Source organism: Dysidea avara, chromosome 3, assembly GCF_963678975.1.
Source record: "Dysidea avara chromosome 3, odDysAvar1.4, whole genome shotgun sequence".
Lineage (NCBI taxonomy): Eukaryota > Metazoa > Porifera > Demospongiae > Dictyoceratida > Dysideidae > Dysidea > Dysidea avara.
This window is the reverse complement of record NC_089274.1, coordinates 47,249,831-47,275,668: the sequence shown is the minus strand read 5'-3', so window position 1 is coordinate 47,275,668 and position 25,838 is coordinate 47,249,831. Positions and strand designations below refer to the sequence as shown.

Here is a 25,838-nt window from a genome sequence, read left to right as displayed (position 1 = left end):
AATAATAAATAATATGAGCAATGTAGCTAGATAGCTACAATGACTACAATAACAAATATTAATTCAAGTGAAATATACCTGTAATTATAATAATGAAGAAGGTTACAACAAACTACTAGCTAGCTATACAGTTTAACTTTGGTCAACTCTCATCTCCAGCAGTGTCAGTCTCATCTTCTAAGTAACTGCTTACAGCAGTAATCAAGCCATCAAGACCGAGAACTTTGACAGTCTCAAAGTCCGTGTCCCTGCACAGCGGGCAATTTGCTGAACGACTGGTTGCCAGCAACTGCTGAACACATTGTTCACATCCTACGATTGACTTGCAGCACATTGATACAACCATCGGTGGCCTTATCGGGACCACCTGACATATACAACATTTTAATATATCTTTCAATTTGTCCCTTAATGAGATTGGCAATGTCCTTTCAATGATTGATCTTAAGCCTCTAAACTCATCCCTCATATCCCTCAGTTCATTTTTGATCCTTTTGGCAGCACGAGGTGCCAGCTCTTCGTCAATGTCATCGTCAGCATCATCTTGAATCATATTGAGATCCCTCTGTGTCATGGCATATAATTTCCTTCTGGGTGCCGTCCAGAAAGCTAACCCTGAAAATGATAAAGTTATACATACGGTAAACCACAAGTCCTGTATTGTTACTGTGTACAGTATATGCACATTGCTTTTACATACAGCTAGCTACCTTGAGTGGCAGATGAATTTTCAATTTTTAGGCCATTATTTGTCACAATAACGTGATCCGATCCCCACTTTTGTTGTATCGCAGCCAATATAAACTCAGTGTGAGCTGTAGATTCTGTGATATTCACAAATATCTGGGCTTTATCATGAAACCTTATTGTCCTGCCGTTCTTTGTTAGCTTGGCTTGCACCAGTTTCACAGTGGAAGATGGTGGAGGACGCCTTGCCACCACCGATCTGAACATAGAGTTAGATGACCCCTGGTAGGGAGTGGACGATGCAAGTACATGTACAGGTGGATTGGTCCCGGGTATACTGCTGTTGCTGCTGTTTAAAGACTGGACATGGGAAGATGGGGTCCCAGTTGGGGTCCTGGTACGGCCCTCTGTCAAGTTCCTGCCTTCCACCAGTAGAGTTGAAAAGGGCATCACACCTTCTTGAGACAGGTTAAAGGTCCCATTCTCACTTGGAAAATACATCGATTCGTCAATACTGTCCTTCAAGAAGACGACTGAAGGGTCAACCTGTATGTGAAAGGAAAAAAATGCAATCTATGAAGTACTTAGCTATAGCTAGTTTAAAACAAAAAATATATATAAAAAATAAAAAACACCATTATACACTGTACGTATAGCTATGATATAGCTAGCCATAGCAATCCTGCAAGGTAGATCCACGTCCCTCTGTTAGCTAGCTATAGCTAACCTGAAACAAGCGGCGGAGATTTTCAGTAGTCACTTGATGCATGAACACATCAGCTTGCTGTTCTCCCTTCTGCAGGGTAATTCGATCAGATTGAGTAGCCCTATCAGCCATATGGTTACGCAAATGCAGTTTATCTGATGCCTGTCACAGCACGTAGGCTATTTATACCTTGTGTGCAGTAGCTACTAGCTACCTCTACTAGACCTCAAACCATACTTTCAAATACAATACACATTATGCTCCTTCTTTGTTCGACCTGTAGCATTCTTTATTAGATACTAGATTTGACACGTAGTTAGCTAGCTACTCTGACATAGAGGTTTAGCTAGGTAATTAAGAACTATATGGCTGCTTGCCAGTTTAGTTCTTTCTTCTAGTACCCACTAACCACAAGTTTCTATACTGTGCCGGAATATATAGCTAAGCATACTTAAGTGTCAAATCCAGTAACTAACAAAGAATGTTACAGGTTGAACAAAGAAGGAGCATAATGTGTATTGTATTTGAAACATATCAAAACATGCTATTGGGATTTGTAAAGTCAGAATGGCAAAAATGACTAAATCAAATTTACAGCCAATAATCATTTTATCAGCAATATTGTACATTAACAGTGTCCTTTGTTTGTTTTCTGCCCTTAGATCATGAAATGGACTGATTAAACACTGATTTTTTCAAAGGTCTCAGGATGGATGGATCACTTTTTCAATTTCTCCAATACAAACTCCATACATTTTACATCATTTTGTATATTCAATAATTGCAAGCACTAGACACGATCGAATACCATAAAACTTGATATCATTCATTTCCTTATGAATTGCTCTATCCGATTCCGGCCGAACAAAATTCGTAATCGCCATGGTGATGGCGTTATGCCGCTATTTAATTAGAACGCGAAATTCGTGATTTGCTCTCCAATGGATTTTGTATTGCGTAAGTTGCTACTTACCATCATTTGTTGTAAATTTGCAAGCTGTAAACACTTTAGCTTCGAATAAATTTTGTTATCATCGGATAGAGGAGTGTTATGCGTGTGTAATGGCGGCCGAACAATTTTGATACCGCCTTCAGAACCAGAGTTATGATGAATAATGTAACTTAAAACTAACTTATCTCCATAGGCTGCTGTACATTGATTTTACGCATAATAATATTTTACGGAAAATTGTAATGTATGGGTTAATTTGACACGAGTTTTGATATGAGTATGGTTTGAGGTCTAGTAGAGGTCTATTAGCTACTGCACACAAGGTATAAATAGCCTACGTGCTGTGACAGGCATCAGATAAACTGCATTTGCTTAACCATATGGCTGATAGGGCTACTGAATCCGATCGAATTACCCTGCAGAGGGCGCTACCGGAAATCCTAGGTCATGAGCTATTTAAAAAAATCGATGGCCAAAGTATAGGCACCCATTGGGGAACTTTCCATACGCGAGGGTTACACCTTTGGGTCTGGGTGTAGGACCTAAAGCACACCGTATATACCATACTTCTGCATAAAGTGTAGCGATTACGAGGGGTTAACACCTGGCTATGAATTTTAAAAAAAACATACCATTTTGGCTTGAAGTTGCTGGTAGATCCACCTGGTGACGTCAAATCTATTCGAGTCTGGGTTTAAACAAATCATTATCACAGCAGAGGTGTTTATCGGTGATTTACTTTCAGCTGACAATGAAACACGACTGGCTTTTCCTTAGTAAAGTTTCAGCATTCTCTCAACGCCATCTTATTTTTGTTCCATCGATCGATTTAAAATGTTTTATCAAACGACAATCCGCCCTTTTTTCATGCCAGGCGCTTACATTGGGGTGTACTTTGTGACAACAGTGGACGAGAGGTTGCTGTCAGAGGAGTATATAGTGGCGAATGGTGATAAGACATGTATTTGCGTATGCTAACGGGAGAAAAGAAGCGCGTGCTACATTTTGACTGGAACGCGAAAGGTATGGGGATGATACACGGCTGTCCTAGCACTGGCAAGCTGGGTAGTCGGTAGTCTATTTAACAATGGGGAGGGATGGCACATAACACTATGTGATGGTCCCAGAATATGTCTAGCTGACCATTCTTATGAAGAATGTCAATTGTGACCTGCCTAATGTAGCCACCTGCTGAATTAAATGTGTCAATTATACATAAAGTATAAGGTCAGGAAATTTTTTCTTGATTAAATGCTGTACCATCACACTTGAACAGTGCCACAATAGACCGTATTCCAAATGACGTCACAAAATAAAATGGCTGTAGCTATTTGGGGTATTCTAACAATTTCGAGTGAGAGTTCCAATGGGGCTTAATAATATTCAAATCGCTGTTCAACCCTGGAAGAAGATATTGACCTAAAACTAACAGGTACAATTATAAGGGTATAAAATCTATTCTCTAATGCCAGGTTAAAAATTTTCAGCTGGTTTTCAAAGTTTAGAAGAAAAACTATTGTTTCTTTGCTGTAATAACCAAACCTGGTAATTTCGCCTCGATATCTAGTTTGTTAGCTTCTATATCAATCTTTGAAATCTCGATCGCCATTGGTGATAATACTCGAAAATATAAGAATCCCCCAAATAGAAAATCCGTGTGACATCATTTGGAATACGGTCTATTCATTCTACAATATTACAAGTAACACTACCTTGATATTTTGATCTACTAAAACACCACTGCAAATTAGTGGAGAATACTTATAAATGTTTGAATAATCACTGCATCAAGTGACAGGTAGCTAAGATGCAATATGATGTTTTAAGACAGCACTCTTGCGCTTAACTTGAAAGATAGTGTCACACAGATTTGTTGGAGAGTGTTTTCGTAACACTAAAACACCTTAGTGCCTAGTTATATATATATAAACAGTGAGGGGGTGCCACACCAACATATCCTGTACTCCTATGTTCATACTCAGTCAAAGTGGTCAACCTCAAAAAATATGCTTTGACTTCTGACTTTCACTAAAAGTTGCGCTTGACTCTTAAATTTAGTACATTTTTGTAAAGTACATTTAAATTGTTCTAAATGTATCAATAATTGTATATAACTTTTGAGCTGAGAGCTTGTCCTTACTAAGCATACTGTTTAAATGTGTACTATTAGGTTTTATTGTAAGCATCATCAGGGGCGTAGCCAGGATTTTTTTGAAGGAGGTTCGGATTTAAAGTGGAATGTCTTAAGAGGAAGGCCTGGGTGCTTCCCCTAGACCATGTTACTAAAATAGTGCATACACAAAATATGCCCTTAGGCAGTAACATTAAAAGGTGCTGTTTGTGCATCTAACTAGCTAAAACCTACACACTGCTGTTTATGCAGCTATAGAAACTATAAGCCTATTGGGTCATTCCATACCAAATCAACAAAAAAAAATCCGGACCCCTTTTTGATTTTCGTGAAATTTGGCACAAAAATGGACCATTTCAAGAAACTTTCTCACACCAAAATTTGGCTCATTTCATAGGCCTCCCTTTAAGTTATGACCACTTAAAGTTTCTGCTGAAAATTTTATATTGCTTACATGTCTTCAATAAAATGGCCATAACTTTGCTTGTGATTGACGTAGAAACATCTGGTTTAGAGTTTTGAAATGCTTATTAAATTCTCTTTCAGGTGATATATAATGTGTTATAATTGCTCAAAGGAAAAGGTCAAACCACAAAAATGTAGCCTTTTCCTTTGATCTTAATTTTCTAAAATATATATTCTTTAATTAAATTTATTTTTGGTTTACATGTTGCTCTAATACCTACCATTCATCACTGTGAGTTTAAAGTTGGGACCAATAGTAAATCATGAGTTATAAGTGTTAATGTGTAGCCTTGTAATCACTGCTGTTTGTATGGTTCAAATACGCTAAGATGCAATACCAATTGCAAGTAACTTTATATAATAGTACGTCACAATTATTTTATACATTGTTGGTTTGTAAGTAAAGTTAATTTGTTTATGTTTTGTAAGAAAACCCAGTAAAAGCTTGTAATTAAATACATATACTCAAGTAATTTACCCCTTATCAAGCTTGTATATATTGTTTCTGATTATGACACCAAGTCTATTGTATAGTAGTGAAATATTGAACTTGACATTTTCACTAGCTACAGTAACTGCTACTGCTACTGTTAGCATTTAATGCTGATTGTTGATATGCAAGTACGTATTTTGATACACAAATGTAGCTATAGTGGAAACTGTCTAAGCCAGTAAGGCCAATTTTTTTTGGCCTTAATAATGTAGTGGCTATTTATATAGTTTGATGTGCACAAATCTCTTACTTGAACAATTTAAAGTTGGCCCTTTATAGAAAGGTGGCCTTTCATTACAGGTGGCTGCTAAGACAAGTTCCACTGTAATTTGAAACACTTACAAATAAAACAATGTTATGTAGCTGCAGTCACACAGGCATGAATGTTTCAATATTGTAATCTACTAGAGCTTTTCTAACAAGTAGTAATGAACGACTGATGTAGTATTAACAGTCTTTTCAACTTATACCTTCAAAAATTCAATTGTGTACTGATATCAATGTATCAAGTTTCCATGTGAATGATTGTAGAGACTGTCATGCAATATACACCAGTTTCAGTCTTAACGTTTACTATAACACTTTGATTTAACTTTGAAGTTAGTTGCCTTGACCCTTTCTTTAATCGATTGTTGATGTATTTCACTTAAAGCTATAGATATGTATCAGTGTGCAATTGCTGTAGTGAACCTTTCTACAATGTAATTTCTATGGAACATTTCTATGACTCTATGATTCTCAATTACAGAATCAAATTATGAGCTACATTGCTATTTATACCATGATACAGTTGATGTATGGAGTTTAAGCCAGTTACCTTAGGGCCAAAATTTATGGGCCTTAATGTGCAGGTAGCTGCTTAATACATTTGCATAAGTGTACAGTAACAATTTAAAATTGGCCTTATTGGAGTGGTGGCCTTTCTATACAGGTGGCCACTTTCCACTCTATTCCATCAAATTTTTAATTTGAAGAGTAAGACAATGCATTGTGGTTTTAGAAGTGTACATTTTTCCAGCAAAGGCATTATTTATAGGTTCAAACATATAAAGGTGGCCTTTAAAGTGGCCATGCAGTAGTAGGCATTCACTTTCAGAGTATGATTCAGAGTGATATACAGTGTAACATATCTTAGCAGCTACCTTAAATGCCACCATTTTATAAAGGCCAGCTTAAAATAGAATATTTCTACTCTAATGCAACTATACGAAGCAGCTATCTAGGTATTAAGACCACGAAGCTTTGGATATCACTAAGACATGACATTTCGATTCCACTTTACATGTACATATGTATGAATAACTGTCGTTTGCATCCATTATACACGCGTATAAGATTGGAAACTATCATCATAATCTGTGGCCGAATATTATTGTACAGTAAGTAAAATTGAAAGAATACATTGGAATATCATTAGTTATACAGTAAATCCTTTATAAATATAGCTACCTCTATAATAAGACCACCTCTATTTTATAGGACACTGAACTTACAGCAATAACATAATCAGTGATTCTTTTATTAGGCAGCCTTATTATTGCTCCAACTTTCTTAGCTTTAAAAGTGGCTCTGTTAGTATGGTTTCAGTGTAGTGAGCCCTTGTCAATACAAACCCTAACTATTTTAATGCATAAAATGATTTTTGACATACTAATATAAGGTAACTTGCAATTGGTATTGGAAATTACACCAAAAAATACCATACAAACAGCAGTGATTACAAGGCTACACATTAACACTTATAACTCATGATCTACTATTGGTCCCAACTTTAAACTCACAGTGGTGAATGATGGGTATTAAAGCAACATGTAAACCAAAAATAAATTTAATCAAAGAATATATATTTTTGAAAATTAAGATCAAAGGAAAAAGCTACATTTTTGTGGTTCGACTTTTTCCTTCGAGCAATTATAAAACATTATATATCACCTGAAAGTGAATTTAATAAGCATTTCAAAAATCTAAACCAGATGTTTCTACATCAATCACAAGCAAAGTTATGGTCATTTTATTGAAGACATGTAAGCAAAATAAAATTTTCAGCAGAAACTTTGAGTGGTCATAACTTAAAGGGAGACCTATGAAATGAGCCAGATTTTGGTGTGAGAAAGTTTCTTGAAAGGGGCCACGTTTGTGCCAAATTTCATGAAAATTGAAAGGGGTCCGGTTTTTTTTTTGTTGATTTGGTATGGAATGACCCTATTGTAAAACTAACTTATCTTTACTTCCAGACAGCATACTGACAGCCAACTTCAATTTCCTAGTGCACGGAAGCCCTCCACACTCGAGTCCCTTAGTTGGCAATACTTTTTTCCAGCTAAACATTATTCTCAGCTCTCAGCTGATCCAGCTGTTGATGGTCAATAACTTCAGACATGGCTTGTACTCCAGTATGTTGGAGACATCATGTGCCCACAACATTTACCAAATAAACAAATCATTCATCAGGTAAATATACATCAACAATTCACAGTTTGTGCTAACCTGACACATGTATAACACGACCACTCAAGTTCTGCCTTGTAATAAACCATAGAACAGTCCTTCGCCATTTCACTAACGCCATTTCAACCATGCATCACGTACACAATTGATCATGTGATGCAATAGATATGGTTCAGCATTAATGTGATGTGACCCTCAAGAGTAGTACAAAGGAGCACCAGTGGGCAAATAGCTACCGGAGAGCTACAGGGCTGTAAGATTTGGTGTGATTTTTAATTTTTAAGAAATTCTGCTTCTGAAAGGGGGGTTCATCCGAACCCCCCACTGCCTACACCCTTGATCGTAACAAAGTTCTATAGCTTTAGCAATAAATTAATTTTAGCCTTGACAGGCCTATATCAAGGTGGCACTCCAATATATCCTGTACTCTAGTGTTCATCCTTGGTCAAGGCGAAAATCAAAGTGAAGCTAGAATTTTGCAATCAGCCAAAGATAATTGCATTGCAGAAAATGCATTTGCAAACATTATTTGTTGCACTTAAACATGTCTGTTTTGGTGACGATCTGATAGCGATATGCAAAAATGCGGACGATATATGGTTTGCCAATAACCAGTCAGATTTTTTATGTAACACTACTTGTTAAAATAGACACGTTTCACACTGCACTAAATTAATGCCACTTTGCAATGGCCACATAATACATCATAGAAATTTTCTACGGCTTGGCCTAGTGGACATGCATGCAACCATAAAGTACTCAATAAAACACAGTAGTACCATATGATTTTGTGTATATGTCTCCCACCCCTAAGTTGTGAAGCTATGATACCCCTCCCCTCACTATGTTACGCTATTGTATTATTGTGCGTCGTGATGCCCCTCCCCTCACTATGTTACGCTATTGTACTTTTGTGTGTTGTGATGCCCCTACCCTCACTATGTTACACTATTGTATTATTTTGTGTTGTGATGCCCCTGCCCTCACTATGTTACACTATTGTATTATTGTGTGTCGTGATGCCCCTACCCTCACTATGTTACAATATTGTATTATTGTGTGTTGTGATGCCCCTGCCCTCACTATGTTATACTATTGTATTATTGTGTTTTGTGATGCCCCTACCCTCACTATGTTACACCATTGTATTATTGTCTGTCGTGATGCCCCTACCCTCACTATGTTACACTATTGTATTATTGTGTGTCGTGATGCCCCTACCCTCACTATGTTACACTATTGTATTATTGTGTGTCGTGATGCCCCTGCCCTCACTATGTTACACTATTGTATTATTGTGTGTCATGATGCCCCTGCCCTCACTATGTTATACTATTGTATTATTGTGTTTTGTGATGCCCCTACCCTCACTATGTTACACTATTGTATTATTTTGTGTTGTGATGCCCCTGCCCTCACTATGTTACACTATTGTATTATTGTGTTTTGTGATGCCCCTACCCTCACTATGTTACACTATTGTATTATTTTGTGTTGTGATGCCCCTGCCCTCACTATGTTACACTATTGTATTATTGTGTGTCGTGATGCCCCTACCCTCACTATGTTACACTATTGTATTATTGTGTGTCGTGATGCCCCTACCCTCACTATGTTACAATATTGTATTATTGTGTGTCATGATGCCCCTGCCCTCACTATGTTATACTATTGTATTATTGTGTTTTGTGATGCCCCTACCCTCACTATGTTACACCATTGTATTATTGTCTGTCGTGATGCCCCTACCCTCACTATGTTACACTATTGTATTATTGTGTGTCGTGATGCCCCTACCCTCACTATGTTACACTATTGTATTATTGTGTGTCGTGATGCCCCTGCCCTCACTATGTTACACTATTGTATTATTGTGTGTCGTGATGCCCCTACCCTCACTATGTTACAATATTGTATTATTGTGTGTCATGATGCCCCTGCCCTCACTATGTTACACTATTGTATTATTGTGTGTCATGATGCCCCTGCCCTCACTATGTTATACTATTGTATTATTGTGTTTTGTGATGCCCCTACCCTCACTATGTTACACCATTGTATTATTGTCTGTCGTGATGCCCCTACCCTCACTATGTTACACTATTGTATTATTGTGTGTCGTGATGCCCCTACCCTCACTATGTTACACTATTGTATTATTGTGTGTCGTGATGCCCCTGCCCTCACTATGTTACACTATTGTATTATTGTGTGTCGTGATGCCCCTACCCTCACTATGTTACAATATTGTATTATTGTGTGTCATGATGCCCCTGCCCTCACTATGTTACACTATTGTATTATTGTGTGTCGTGATGCCCCTACCCTCACTATGTTACACTATTGTATTATTGTGTGTCGTGATGCCCCCGCCCTCACTATGTTACACTATTGTATTATTGTGTGTCGTGATGCCCCTACCCTCACTATGTTACACTATTGTATTATTGTGTGTCGTGATGCCCCTGCCCTCACTATGTTACACTATTGTATTATTGTGTGTCATGATGCCCCTGCCCTCACTATGTTATACTATTGTATTATTGTGTTTTGTGATGCCCCTACCCTCACTATGTTACACTATTGTATTATTTTGTGTTGTGATGCCCCTGCCCTCACTATGTTACACTATTGTATTATTGTGTGTCGTGATGCCCCTACCCTCACTATGTTACAATATTGTATTATTGTGTGTCATGATGCCCCTGCCCTCACTATGTTACACTATTGTATTATTGTGTGTCATGATGCCCCTGCCCTCACTATGTTATACTATTGTATTATTATGTGTCGTGATGCCCCTACCCTCACTATGTTACACCATTGTATTATTGTCTGTCGTGATGCCCCTACCCTCACTATGTTACACTATTGTATTATTGTGTGTCGTGATGCCCCTACCCTCACTATGTTACACTATTGTATTATTGTGTGTCGTGATGCCCCCGCCCTCACTATGTTACACTATTGTATTATTGTGTGTCGTGATGCCCCTACCCTCACTATGTTACACTATTGTATTATTGTGTGTCGTGATGCCCCTGCCCTCACTATGTTACACTATTGTATTATTGTGTGTCATGATGCCCCTGCCCTCACTATGTTATACTATTGTATTATTGTGTTTTGTGATGCCCCTACCCTCACTATGTTACACTATTGTATTATTTTGTGTTGTGATGCCCCTGCCCTCACTATGTTACACTATTGTATTATTGTGTGTCGTGATGCCCCTACCCTCACTATGTTACACTATTGTATTATTGTGTGTCGTGATGCCCCTACCCTCACTATGTTACAATATTGTATTATTGTGTGTCATGATGCCCCTGCCCTCACTATGTTATACTATTGTATTATTGTGTTTTGTGATGCCCCTACCCTCACTATGTTACACCATTGTATTATTGTCTGTCGTGATGCCCCTACCCTCACTATGTTACACTATTGTATTATTGTGTGTCGTGATGCCCCTACCCTCACTATGTTACACTATTGTATTATTGTGTGTCGTGATGCCCCTGCCCTCACTATGTTACACTATTGTATTATTGTGTGTCGTGATGCCCCTACCCTCACTATGTTACACTATTGTATTATTGTGTGTCGTGATGCCCCTGCCCTCACTATGTTACACTATTGTATTATTGTGTGTCGTGATGCCCCTACCCTCACTATGTTACAATATTGTATTATTATGTGTTGTGATGCCCCTACCCTCACTATGTTACACTACTGTATTACTGTGTGTTGTGATGCCCCTCCCCTTACTATGTTACACTATTGTAATATTGTGTGTTGTGATGCCCCTACCCTCACTATGTTATTGTGTGTCGTGATGCCCTTCCCCTCACTATATCACACTATTGTGTTATTGTGTGTCAGGATTTCACGTGGCTTTGTCACTCCTTATTACAGATTCATTGCTGTAAAAAAAAATTATCTGATAAATATGTGTATGTCTGACAGTGCTACAATGATTTCAAGCAGCAACTATATTGAAAGGTACATATATTATTGTAACATATAACATACATGTTAGAATACAGTGTATGAGCTATTGTAAAATTTAATTTTTGGTACACATTAATATCTAGAGACACTTGCATGTACACATACTACAGACACAAATTCATGCATACATACTGTATACACACTTACATGACCCAACACACACCACACCACATCACACGCACATAACACACACCCAACTAGAAAGACACACATATTACACACACGTACACTATACATGTACATGTACACATACACACTACACACACACACACACACACACACACACACACACACACACACACACACACACACACACACACACACACACACACATGCACTACACATACCACACTACATTCACGCATGCACACACACACTACACACATGCGCACACATATCTACACACACACAACACACACATGCATACACTCCAGTGGACTATATTATTTATATCTCTTTTACTTACAGATGAGATTCATCACTTAGGGTTGCTTGTTACAAGCATGTCGTTGCTTCTGAACGTATTCCATATACGTAGCAACGAAATGTTGGTATCAACCAAGCCTTTTTTGTATCTACCACTTCTCCATGACACAATGATTGAGTGTGCTATTGAGTGGATGTGCTATCGTACATAGTGAGTCCCTCTTTTACACTTACTTGTTTTACCTAATCCGTTGCACACTAAATAACTTTGAAGTAGTGTCTCTTCGATGGAGGTGTATTGATGCAGTGGTCGTGCCAAGTTTGTCATCACCAGATCTGTTCATTATCAATATTGTGACATAATAGTGTAGTGATGCATAATACATTCGTACGTACTTCTTATAATATTAAGTGATTAAAAAAAAAAACAGTACGATGTGCATTATAATACTTAATAGTGATCGATCTACTTGTATATATAATAATCACGATGGTTAATCAAATGAAACTATATGACTTCACATAAGAAACATACCTTTGTAACATACAATATGCTTGGGTAAATTAAGCTATCATTAAGTGCACCACACAACATTCGTTTCTGTATATATATGTGAAAGTTGTAAAAAAATTGTGTAGTTGCCTCATATGGCTTCCCATAGCATCCAAATAAGGTGGACAGGAGACCAAGTTCTGCTCTGCTCATAACCAAATAGAACATCAGTACTTGCAGTACTTGGAAATGCCGATGGTTATGTTTTGTGACCAGAACCACATAGTAACATGTTGTCAGGTAGTTGGTCGGTGTATGGTGTACATATTTGATGTGTTGTGGGAGTGTTCTATTGAAAGGTAACTTGATAGAATGGAAGATCTAGCAATTTTTACGGAAATCGATATCTCAAAATGAAACTCCTCCTTGACCACAATTTTTCACGCATGCGTAGACACACAGTACCTTTACCCATTAAATAAGTTTCAAACATCAGAACTGATATCCAGTCGGAAATAATAGCTGTGAAATCTGCTCCCAATTTCAAGTCCATATTCTGACCACAAGACACACCCACATGTTCTGTTACACATTTTAAAGCTCCTTTGTGACATTTACGACATCTCACACCATTTAAACATGAAAACAATGCTTCAAAGGGGAATTACTGTAAAAATTGACGTAAAACCTATTTTCGCGAGGACCCACCCACCAGGCTCAAAAATTTCATAGAAGGTGTTATTCAAGGTACATTATATTTAAATTGACAAATGACCCTTATACATCACATAATGACCGATATATCAAGCTTTTAGTGATAAAATCCTGCAAAAGTGATGAAACCTATATACATTATCTACAGTAGCTATACCCTATCTTACAAGAGTGCACTTTTGTGAAGGAGTTACACTAATACTTTTAAACTAAAGTGAAGGAGTTGAAGGTCACCGCTCAGGTGAGCATGGGAATATGAAGGGATGGTCAATGACCTGGGACCAGAGGAGGTTGAGCATGCATCTTGAGAGCTGCTTTTGAACTAGTGCAACTTTGTCACCTCATGAAGTTCTAAAAGGATACTTTAAATATTCATATCAGTGTGTCTGAAGTCATTATACTTAGTATCCCGAGATACCTGAGTATATCCCAGGACGTCTCATAGCATGGATCCACTAGATCCTACAATACTAAGTATGCCGAGATACCTGAGTACATCCCAGGATGTCTGATAGTGGGAAGCTTCTAGATCCTATAATACTTAGTATCCCAAGATACCTGGGTACATTCTGGATGTCTGATAGCAGGGTGTCTGATAGCAGGGAGCCTCTAGATCTTGCAATACTTAGTATCCCGTAATGTGCATGAGCATGATCCTCCCACACGAAGTTCTTTATATTATGTATGTATAACATCTTGCCACATACAGTATGAAAAATTCTGTTTCGTGTTAGGTATTACAGTTGGCATTTGGCTACACCAATCTATTTTACTATTTCAACAACCACTTCCATCGGTATGTTATAGCATTGTGTCAGTATGCACTTTGTGGTAATGTCTTTACTGCATTTAGTTTGTACAAGAACCTTATGCCCAAAGAAAGTTCAAACAAGATTTTCATGGTTATGGTGTCGATCTCAGGACAGCAGTATGGATAAAAAGGAGGTAACACATACAGTGACTATTAATTTTGTGAAACACTTGCTATCATAAATACTCTAGACGAACAGTCAAAGTCACTCTGCTGAAACATTTGTAGGATGACATGCCCGCTATTCGTCATCAACTCTCTGCTAGTATGTCAAGTGACAAATAAAAGGCAAGTGCGAGGCAGGGGTCAATAAGAGAAGGAGAGGTCAATGAAGAGGAGACACCACAAGTAGTTATGCCTTACATCTGACCAACTGGTATGTGGGTAAGCAACATAAAACAAGTTTTATGTGTATTCTGATCTTAACATTTAGGTTTAAAAGATGGAAAACCAGATTTTCACTGACAACTAAAATTAAAGTAACACACACATTAGGATAGTCAATGTGATTGTATACATTTAAATGTTGTAATTGCATATGATGTAATCTTCTATTGATGTAAGTGTGTGTAACTGATTTACAATATATTCTGTATGTGTGCTTGTAATATAATATTTAGAATTTGTACATGTTATGGCTCTGTGTTAACTATCTATTCATACATCTTGTTCGTTAACTTAAAATGTAACAAATGGCGAGGAGTAGTTTAGTTGGTTTGCAACAATTGCAAGCGCTTTCGCACAGACCACATTGCTAAAGCTGGCAGAAGCAAAGCTCCTGGAAAGAGGAGGACACAGCAGAGTCACAACAGTCATAAGAAAGAGTCCTCAGAAACAAAGTCTGGCAAATGCAATGGATGGAGTGGATCACATTAACAATGATGACCTCCGACCGCTGAACACTGAGCCTTCAGATGAAGATTCCACTGCCGACATAATCCACGTACATTCAGTCTCATCAACAGTTCCTGAAAGCTACAAAGTGCCTGTTTAATAACTGAATGGCAATCACCTAGTGATGGAACTTGACACAGGAGCAGCAGTATATATCTTTGGTCAGTGAGAAGACATGGTCCAATAAATTGAACAGTCCTACATGTACACTGAAAACCACCTCGCTTAAATTGCATAGTTATCCTGACAGGAAGCTGCAAGTGTTGGGCTACTGCAAGCAATGTAGCGCTGATTAGATGATTAGTCTCTGTCTTCACATCTTGCAATTGCAAGCCTTCATGATCATGCTTCCAAACATATTATTTTGTGGTTATAGCTATAGCCAAATCATTAATCACAATGACTTCATTTTTATGAATAATTGTACTGACTGTTCTATTAGGATAGTTCGACGTTTAGCAGGAGCTAGTGCTGCAGCTCAAAGCCTGTATCTTGTAGCTGTGTAATGTAGATAATGCATTTAGCATGCTTCCTTTAAACAATACCCACACAGAAAACCTAGAAAATCTTACAGTAAGGTCTGTATACAATGGCTTCAATTATCGCCTATAAGCCACAGCAACCACCGTAACCATCGCATTAAAAGCTGGAAGCACTTAAAAATATAAACTTTGCAAATTGGAATTCATTAATTCCAACTTCCAAATACTATATCTATGCAAAGCATAAAACTTTAGCGCTTGGCGCGCGCAGCGCGCCAAGCGCTAAAGTTTTATGCTTTGCATAGATATAGTATTTGGATGGCGGAGTGATCCCTGCATCCCAAAGCTCGACCATCTTCTGAAGCTTTAGTAAGGATGTTACTAAAATCAGACAGGTTGTTGTTACATTGGTCAGATGAAGATAAGATGGTAGCTAATGAAGCTACTATACTGGGTAAACCACTGTCTTTTGGAGAACAACTTTATGAAGACCTGCAGAAACTTCATGTTGTTGTTTAATAAATAACTGCATGTTATATGTTCTGAAATTGAACTGAATAGAACCTTCTCTCCATAACATGATTATTTTTTTAAGATGTTCAAAATACACAATTACAAATACCTCAGACACATGTGACTATACTTGCAAAATATACAGTACAAATATGGCAAGGGAGAGTACAAAATAAACCATAACATACAAGACTAACATATAAACATTAAGAATGACTAACTAAATGAAGTGTTCCATTCAGGACAATCATATGCTAAAAATATATGTTGCGATGAAGAGATAGCTTTCTGAGCAGCTTTGCTCAAGGTGGATTTACAAGTCAGCGTTGAAACCGGGTCACTACTGCTGACCCGGATGACCCACTGACCCGGATAGCAATCCGGATGTGACCCGGATTGACCCGGATTAAATTAAGCCGAGGCGCGCGATAAGAGCTATGTTTCGGGTATTCTCGAGCGAGCAAGCGAGACTACGTTTTGAGCGTTCGATTCGTGTTGAGTAAACGAGTAGTTATGTGATAACTAAGCCGGTAAGTTTAGAATTTAAAATCAGTCAGTGGGTTTGGTTCCACATAGCTACTGTGAGTTTACAGACAGCAATTGGGTGTGGCTTCATACATACTTAGTATTGCAATTTCCCAATATATTAAAATGGGTGTGGCTCACAAAAGTACTTAATATCCTGCTGCAAGACTAGACCAAGACTATATTCAACTCATACATTAATCGATTAGTGGGCGTGGCTCCACGTAAGCTTGCTGACAGAAACGGACACAGTTTCATGCTACAGACTGCACTTACTAATAAATGGGCGTGGCTGAGCGTATGTTTGTAACGAGATAAGTGGGCGTGGCTCATGAAAGAGCTACGCGACTAGCGTTTATAGGTTCCACGTCGTCAAACGATCAATTTCGTTTCTCACGTGATCCAAGAAAATGTGACCCGGTTGACCCGACCCGGTTTCAACGCTGTTACAAGTTGCTACAGATTGTTCAATTGTAGCTTGCAGAGCTCTGTTTTAGGGAGAAAGAAAATGGTTCAAGCAGCCAATTTCAATTGTTTAATATAGAGTACTGTACCACCCAGCTCTGAAATTAATAATTGATATTCAGGTTTGCTAGATTTACGTTCACGAGCGGCTTGTAGGTGTTGAATGGTGTTGAATGGCAGTTTTTTTTACAAACAAAAACTATTGAAGAAAGTGATATTTGGCTTCATTTCAGTTTTGTTGAATGGGCATGTTAGCTCCGGCAGTTGAGTCTTATGAAGTTGCTCATTGTAAATAACAATGTCAGGATGATAAATTTGGTTACTATAGATGGTGGGATAGTAGCCAAAGGAAAGGGGCAATAGTAGCTCTGTAACCATTGATATCAGCATAAACTACAGCATCTCCACAGTATAACTGAATATCTGACAACAAACACATCAGAACGTCACCATGCTGGTAGGTCTATCTGCCTTGTTGAAGTGCCATAGAACAGCCATTCAAAATAAATTATATATGTGCAGTTGTAGGTCGGGGGATTTACAAAGGCGACAAACAAAACTAGCTTGAATTTGCCAACGATGTTAACTCATAGGAGTTGGAAGAGTATCAGAGGAGGCACACAATATGAATGATAGTTGGCCAGGATGAAAACCAAGTAAAAGTCAGTTACCAAATGGCTTGATGCCGGTTGCATCTTTAAGTTTACACTGTACACTCAGGGACTCAAGCTTATAGTACACTGAGCTGTAATAGTCTTAGCAGAGGGGATGGCAACTAACTGCTTCCTGGCAAGGTATATAAGAATTTCATGATGATTATCATTAATCTGAAGCAATCCAGAACCAATGTCAAGTTGTAGAGCTAATTCTTGATGCAATGGATCAGATGGTTGTGTAACATTGGCCAAAAGGCTTAGCTTGCAATGTTTTACTGTTAAGGAAATATACTGGGAGAGCACACTCCAGGATATGGTAGTACAGGATGACTCTGGTAGCACTTCGAGGTAAATGGAGCCACTGTACTGTTTAAGGTATTTGGTTGCCAAATTCTCCATCTTGTATTGTATTGTATTAATGCTTTACAGTGACCAGCACTGAAGGTCTGCAGCAACATGTGCTGCAGCCTTAAGATTACCTAACCTAATTTCAAGGAGCGACTTAGACTTAGTGGCTTATAGCTGAAAAGGTGTAACAGAAAAGGGGCCAAAGTAACGAAAAAAAAATCTTAGTGATAGCAGATGGACCAACACAACCTCTGGCAAGATGAAAACGAATAATAGAAAGAATGTAATTCCGATAAATCCACACTTTGTATTCTGGTCGTTATTAGTATCAATTTACCACAAGGGAAGAAACAGTACAAAAGGCGAGCCTGTACAAGGTACCGTCCAAAGTACAAAAGCAACTACTCAAACACATGCAACGTTACACAAAAACAATATAACAACAATTACACTTAGAAAGTACAACAGAAATGTTTATACGCAGCGAAATGAATGACGATCATTATGCCGATTAAGGCCACTCCAAATAAATTCTCTGTTTCCCGTCCTGGACTCAAGCATATTTGCATGCGGGCGGGCGGTCCATTTCCATTATTTCATCATCAGATTGGAATCTTTTCAAGCCATTATTTGCCTGGCACAACCATAAAAAGCTGCACAAAAGCATGCTTAAGCTTGTTCCTTCCCTTTTAAGTTGCAAAAATAGCACAAACGTGAATATTGTGCCGACTTGATAGCACTGCTGACACGTGAACTTACCCTGTTTTCAAGTAGTCTCGTTCCCAGCCTGGCTCGCGCTAATGCGCAAACACACCGTCTGGTGACAATGCTCGAGTTTCTTGGGCCCGGAAGTGCTATCCAGCCAAAATATTGGCTGGCCAATCAGAATCGAGGAGTTGCATAATCGTTTTAAAACAGTGAAAAACCATTCGAAAATGACTAGGAATAAGGTAAAACTCAAAATTGGGCGTTTACTAGATGCGATCTCTTCATTCATTGTATTAGTAGAGGAAGCGTTTCATTTCTGGTGAAACATCGAGTCACGATTCATAAGGTGAGATAGGAAAAAACAACTTGACAACAAACATTTTGAACAACCTAGGTGAGTAACTTCTGATAAAATGGCTTTAAATAGTCTGCTTTTTCGTCTACTTTCAATACATTCATGTGATTATGCAACTCGTCGATTCTGATTGGCCAGCCAATATTTTGGCTGGATCGCACTTCCGGGCCCAAGAAACTCGAGCATTGTCACCAGACGGTGTTTGCGCGCATTAGCGCGAGCCCGGCTGGGCACTATACTAGTTTTCAAGATGGCTTTTACTGAGCCTGTCAGTATGCAAGAATAACCGGAAAATAATGGAAGAACACGGAATAATGGAATATTTAGAGCTGACAGTAACTAGATGCGGGCGGTGGACGGAAAACAGAGAATTTATTTGGAGTGGCCTAACACATGTACCGTAATTCAGTTTATTTTCGTGCAAAAAAAAAAATTTCGTGTAAAATAATTATAATTTACGTGAATGACTGCTCTATTAGAGTAGTTCGATCTTATTTAAGTGTAAGAAATTTTCGTACAATTTTACATACGAAAATTATTTTACTACGAAAATTACGGTATCAATTTTGCCCAGAAGGGTAGTGAATCTATCAAACCATTGCCTTACCAGTTGCAACCTTGGTGAAAAGGACTAGTACTGATACTATTTTTTTATTATCAGCTTCCCTAAAAGCTTTAGTTGGACCCTCAACAATTGACTTAGTTGCACCTACCAGGAGGAACCGACTGAAATGTCATGTGACAAAAACTTTGAACCATCATAATTATAATACCGAAAAACATTTACATGGTTTAAGCAACAAGCCAATTTCTCTTGGTTTGAATCAACTTCAGACAAAACTCATGGATCTCTTCTGAGGTAGCTAGAAATCAATGTGGCATAGCTAGATCTGCATAGCCCTTCACTGAAAATACTACCAACTTTCTCATTGGCTTAATGATTTTCAGTAAAGTCAGTTGCTCAGTAATGTCAACTCTAGTTCTATACTGAAAGGTTGGGTCTACATGTTGAGTGATCACAAATTATAATAGCTGTTAAGTGACTGGAAGCTGCATGTGAGGGTGCAGGAAATTAATCACACAGACACTACAGCAGATGTACCATATAATAAAGTGTATGCATGGTCCCTGCAAATTAAAGTTAACGTTGTGCAAATGGCCTCCAGTTTTTGTATCTTGTATTTTTTTGTATACTGAGGTGATAGCTACCCCTAATCCCCTCAGTATATAGGCTTTTCAGTGCCTTTTGCTCTCACCTCAACCTTCTGTGCGTTAATATTGCTATAATAGTATAAGTTATAGGTATGACTGCCCTATGAGAGTAGGTATTGGCTGCATGACTGCTCTAGGAGTATCTCTATAGTGTTTCATTTTGCGGCTATGCAGTGGCGGATCTAGGATTTTTAAAAGGGAGTTTCTGAAAGTTGGTATAGCTGAATGAGGAATCTGATAACATTTCCCCAGAAATTTTTGAGATTTTAGAAGCTCTGAAATTGGATTTTGGGCTACTTGTAGTTAGCAATTACAATAAATCCAATGCTTTAAACTCTAAATACTATAGCTAACTATAGGGCAAAGATGGTAACTATAAGCTGTGGCTTTGATCGCTCTATTAGAGTAGTTACTTGACTGCTCTATTAGAGTATTCAGTTCGATCGTTTTTAATGCAGTGGGAGATGAAAAGTGAAGTGTTGCTGAGGGTTTAATAGCTATGAATGGTGTTAGTTAAGTACAACTGCATGCATGCTACAGTGGCATATAGTTGTTTGCTATCAGTACAACAATGTTTATGTATTTAGACTGCCACTGAGCTATTAAAATTTAAAAGGAGGTTTCTGTCCAAACCCCAGAAACCCGGCCATCTAGATCCGCCACTGACCGTACTATGTGGCACATCCAACTAGATTTTCACTCATTCCCATTCCTCATGGGTGACACATATAGATCCTTTGCACCCCTTTCGATTAAAGTGCATGTAAAGGCGAAAAATGCTTCTGATTCCTCGTGCAATATAGCGCGAACACCTCGGGCTCGCGTTAATAGAGTGCTTGCGGCTGAAGACACTGAATTAGTTATAAAGCCTCACGCGACTGAAGCTGCAGTAATTAACCTACTCTACCGGATTGTGTGGTTCACTAAGGGACTCGAGGTTGTGTTCGATAGTTTCTGGAGAACTCCCGTCTTGTACCTTGCAGGTATGTGATCATAATACTGTAGCTACTATCTCAGTTATTGATTGATCATTTAATCTCTGGGATTCGATTCAGTGAACTGGGCCGTTAATTGTTCCAAGCCGTCAAACTGTTCATTTTTGATAAAAGCGGCTAGTAGCATGTGTAGCTACTAGCTGAGTATTTAGTCCAACGCCTAAGCCACAAAACCGTTCACTTTTTGATAAAAGCACCAAATTTCTTATGGGGTTTGTAGCACGTGTACTAAGTGATTTTAGAAGGGGAGGCATGTAAAAAGTCCTTTGGAACCCTACTTTTTGGACCTTGACAACAAAACTATTTGTTTACATCGAGGTTTACATGGAAAACAAGTTTAAAGGCTGGATCTAGTATTGGACTAGTACAAAGCCTGCAGCTGCAACATGATGGCCCATTAAAATGCCACATGAAACAAATTGTTTTCTCAGCCTGGCAGTAAACAAAATGGACATAAGATATAAAAATCCCTCTGTATATACATAACTCAAGCAATTATCTCTGCAATATTGATCAAATCTAATTGGTATTGTAGAGGTACCTTGTTGTCACGAGTTTAGTATATACTCTGATATTAAGAGAATGATTATTTCAATTAGAGGGTCTCAGGTGCTACACTAATTGAGGATACATTCCTTTAGCTACCTTGTCAATAAACGGATTTTCAATTCACACAGCTGGTTCTAGATCATCCTGATGTTTTGTTCATCATGTTACTAGGCTGGGAAAACAATTTGTTGTGTATAACTTTTTAATGGGCCATTAGCTGTGTTGCAGCTGCAGCCCTTTATAATATAATAAAGTGGTGGTGACTTGTTTCTTGTGTACTGGTAGTTGTCAACATACTGAGATTACGGACACATTTAAAAGGACCATAATTTATACTTATTATGTAGTACATAAGGAAACAATTAAAAAAAAAAATTAGTGCTGAAATTTGAAGATAGCTGTTCTAGTAGATGCATGAAAAGCAAACCCAGTACAACCTTTTGTGGTGGGACAGGAGTAGGCTGTTAACATGTGTACAACATAATACATGTCAATGAACAAATTTTTACACTAGACATGGTTAGATGTAGGGGATACATGTGTATTATGCTGAGGAGTAACTGTACAAGGTATTGGTTCAGTCAACTGTGTTGTGTTTTTGATAGTAATTGACTAAATGAGATAACCATGCAACTTTGAGCTCACTAGTGGATGGGAGAGCTAGAGGAGAGCCATCAACAGTTTATATAGTTATTATACACATCTATAGAGAAAAGAATCTCAACTTGTCTGTGTAAACACGCTTAACCTTTAATCAAATTAATACCTTTACTGGTGATAGAGAACTGTTGATAAGCTGAGGCATTTATTTTGTGAATAGATTGAGGTAGGGTGTAGTTTACTAGTATAAGGTCTGAATCACATCCTGTACGATGCAGTAGGCCACTGCCATGGCTCAATCCAGTTTTAATGCTACCTGTGAAGTACATAGTGTATGTACCTCCTGCAACTCTTTCCCCATTATGTTAGGACATAACTTGAGTTCTTTATGTAGAGCAGTAGTATGATTGGTTGCTGACCAAGGAGTCATGTGACTGGTCAAACCCACCCTCATGGTTAACCATAAATTACTTCAATAAACAACCTCAAAGCACATGTAAATATGTGTGGTTGTGATAACTGTTGTTGTAAACAAGGATGTTAGTGGGCTACTTTGTTACAAGTCACAGATGTCATGCTCTATTTTGGCGCTTCTTATGATAAGTGGAATGCATGCATGATTTTTGCATTTGTAATAGTTGGCACATGTAATGATAGGTGTGTTAGTATTTAATAACCTGAGGTGACCAGGGTAGAGTTAGAATATAAAGTGCGTATTGTAAACACCAAGGGTATTTCAGGGAGTTTGTTTTTCTGGTAATTTGTGACTTTATCACAAACTATAAAATGTGATAAACAAGTTCATAAACTCGATTAATAAGCTTCACAGGGAATGTGAAGAACCAATGTAAGCATGGTTGGCTAGGTGTACAGAGTGATATATGTCATGATGTTATGATGAAATTAAAGTTGTGAAGAAATAAGCTAAATGACTTCTCCAGAGTTGGGCAATTGCAAGTTACTTGGTAATTGTTATATTACACATTATTGCTCTTTACTTCTGCAACAATGTTACAGTGTGAGAGAGCAGACTCGGAAAAACATGATTGAACAGGCCACCAGAAGCCATCCAAAGGGGTCACCTGATCTGAACATTGTTATTTGTTTTAATGATTTTTGTGGCACTTAATTTTTCTGTATCTGGCCTTTTCCAGAACATTCCTTTAATTTTTGTATAAATAAGCTGTTGCAATTTCAGTATGTGCCTTCTATTTGCCCTCAAATGTTGAATGGGGTACTGTCAACCTATCCAGTGAACTACCTCGAGCTCGTGCACCCTCTCAGCTGTCGTGGCCAGGCTTTCACAGCTGGTGACAGGAGTGGGATATTTCTCCCGTTGCAGTTGACAGGAGAGACCTGTGTGGTGTATGCTATGCTCTGGAAAACACTATCATCCAGAGTGGCAGAGTTGCTGAAGGCCTGGAAGGAAGAGCAAGAGGAAGAGAAGAGACGACATGCACAAGAGCGAGCTGAGGACAGAGGTATGAAGAACTCATTAGAGGGCTTACAGAGGGAAGGCCATGTCGAGTTGAAGTAGGGCCAGAGTCACTGAAATTGACGAAGCTAACTGAAGGTGACAATATCAAAGCTTTCCTGACGACCTTTGAGAGAGTAGTTGAGGCTCATGGGGTGGACAGAGACAAGTGTGTGGCTATTCTGGCACCTCAACTGACTGGGAAAGCACATCTGGCCTACGCAGCAATGACTGATGCTGACGCTAGAGACTATGACAGGGCGAAGGCGGCCATTTTTTCAGCAATATGATATCAATGAGGAGACCTACCGGCGTCGATGTCGTACAGTGAAGCCACTGGAGAATGACACACTGGTGGAACTGGTTATAAGAGTCAGAGATCTGGCAGAGAAATGGATGAAGGACTGTCCAAACAGGCAAGATGTAATGGATGCGTTAGTGAAGGCCGGAGCAGTTTGTGGAAGTGCTACCAGAGGAAGTAAGGGTCTGGGTGAAGGAAAGGAAGCCTAGAACTAGTGAAGATGCGGGTAGACTGGCAGAGAACTACCGACAGGCTCGTAAGACGGAGTTGTGGACACCGGCTCTGAAGACTAGTGCCAGGAGAGGAATACAGAGGGACTATTATTCCTGTGGTCAGTTGGGACACATGGCGAAGGACTGCAGTAGTGGTGGTGGTAAGAAGGTGAGTTCTTCTACTTCCTTGAAGGGAGAAGATGTAGTTAAGGTAGAGAAGAGACTGAAGAAAGATGAAAAGCCGTTAATGTGTTATAATTGTGGTGGTCGTGGGCATACTTCAAGGCAATGCCCAAGTGATGCTTTCTTCTGTGAGACAAGGAAATCTATTAGTAGGCATTCCAGCTGATTTTTAAATTTTGGAAAAATGGATTTTTATATGCTTAATAGATAGAGCATAGATTGCTGATCTCAGAAATATATAGTTTGTTGGTTGGAATTAGCTACTTTGGCATGTACAGTGCCTAAAAACTGAAAAAAGGTACATTTTTTCTCCAGGGCTCCCATACATTTTAAAGGGAAAAATGGCACAATTGAATCAGGAAGCCATCTAGCAATTTGGACTGTCTTGAAACTGCAGTTGCTTCTAGCTGCAAATTTGTACATGTAATGAGAGTAACTTCAGATCTTATTGATTTTTGCATGCTTTGTGGTGAGCAAATACGTTTCACCTACTGCACACTTCTCAACACAGTGGTGCATATCCATAGGCAAGTGACTATCTCAAGTAAGTAAAAAACATCAAGTTAACAACTTATAAAGGTAAACAACTGAAGTGGAGGTGCCACAATGATGCAACAATACCTAAGGTGGAGTTGTGGTTTCAATTACGGCATTGTTATGCTGACTTTGAAGTAGTTTGTATTTTTGAGCTGATGACACAACCATCAGAAAATTGTTCTGGAGCTGAAAATCGCTAACCCGAGCGAAGTAACCACGCACTTTAAAGTAAGCAACCAGTGACTACCTTCCATCCGACAGTACGTTTTTAAAAGTTTTAAAGTATTCTACATATATTACAAGGCATGAAAAGATTACAAAACAACATAAAACTTACTTATATGTAACGCACATGACAAAACTAAGATTTTCATGATTATCAGCGTGTGGACAAACCCCATAGCAATTTTCATCTTCATTGGAGCTCGCACTACGGGGCAATCCCAAGTTAAACGTGAGTTATTATTTTGTGCCAGGGTTCTATTGGGG

General features: G+C 38.5%; 2 protein-coding genes and 2 long non-coding RNA genes across 9 annotated transcripts in view; 3 read left to right on the top strand and 1 right to left on the bottom strand.

Moving 5' to 3' along the window:
- LOC136248571 (uncharacterized) overlaps nucleotides 1–16,368 on the top strand; it is a 66,478-nt gene extending 50,110 nt beyond the window's left edge. Inside the window, exon 16 of the mRNA XM_066040339.1 lies at nucleotides 16,063–16,368. Coding sequence (XP_065896411.1) covers nucleotides 16,063–16,235 — 173 coding nt within the window. The 3' untranslated portion in view covers nucleotides 16,236–16,368. The remainder of the gene's footprint in view (nucleotides 1–16,062) is intronic.
- Nucleotides 69–12,674, bottom strand: LOC136251345 (uncharacterized). Of its 5 annotated transcripts, none has more exons than XM_066043785.1 (4): nucleotides 12,557–12,674; nucleotides 12,363–12,505; nucleotides 711–1,233; nucleotides 69–615 (listed from the first exon to the last, which is right to left on the bottom strand). In XM_066043785.1, exons 3-4 carry the CDS (start codon nucleotides 1,186–1,188, stop codon nucleotides 143–145), a joined length of 951 nt encoding a protein of 316 aa, XP_065899857.1. In that variant the 5' UTR covers nucleotides 1,189–1,233; nucleotides 12,363–12,505; nucleotides 12,557–12,674; the 3' UTR covers nucleotides 69–142. The 5 variants fall into 5 exon arrangements, with proteins under 5 accessions (XP_065899857.1, XP_065899858.1, XP_065899856.1 ...); XM_066043786.1 differs by having other exon boundaries at nucleotides 12,566–12,663; XM_066043784.1 differs by lacking the exons at nucleotides 12,363–12,505; nucleotides 12,557–12,674 and adding an exon at nucleotides 7,653–8,734.
- Nucleotides 3,207–12,755, top strand: LOC136251357 (uncharacterized). Its single transcript, XR_010699045.1, has 3 exons — nucleotides 3,207–3,368; nucleotides 11,801–11,887; nucleotides 12,365–12,755. It is a non-coding gene; the product is annotated as an uncharacterized lncRNA (long non-coding RNA).
- LOC136251349 (uncharacterized) lies at nucleotides 13,734–15,024 on the top strand. Of its 2 annotated transcripts, none has more exons than XR_010699028.1 (5): nucleotides 13,734–13,770; nucleotides 14,264–14,325; nucleotides 14,383–14,474; nucleotides 14,532–14,716; nucleotides 14,774–15,024. It is a non-coding gene; the product is annotated as an uncharacterized lncRNA (long non-coding RNA). The 2 variants fall into 2 exon arrangements; XR_010699027.1 differs by having other exon boundaries at nucleotides 14,532–14,724.
- Nucleotides 16,369–25,838: the final 9,470 nt, after the last annotated feature.

Coding starts and splice junctions, on each gene's coding strand:
- LOC136251345 (XM_066043783.1), bottom strand. CDS start 3,052: ATGATTTGTTTAAACCCAGACTCGAATAGATTTGACGTCACCAGGTGG. Junction 1,234..2,977: donor AGCAACTTCAAGCCAAAATG/GTATGTTTTTTT, acceptor TTTCACATACAG/GTTGACCCTTCAGTCGTCTT. Junction 616..710: donor AAATTCATCTGCCACTCAAG/GTAGCTAGCTGT, acceptor TATCATTTTCAG/GGTTAGCTTTCTGGACGGCA.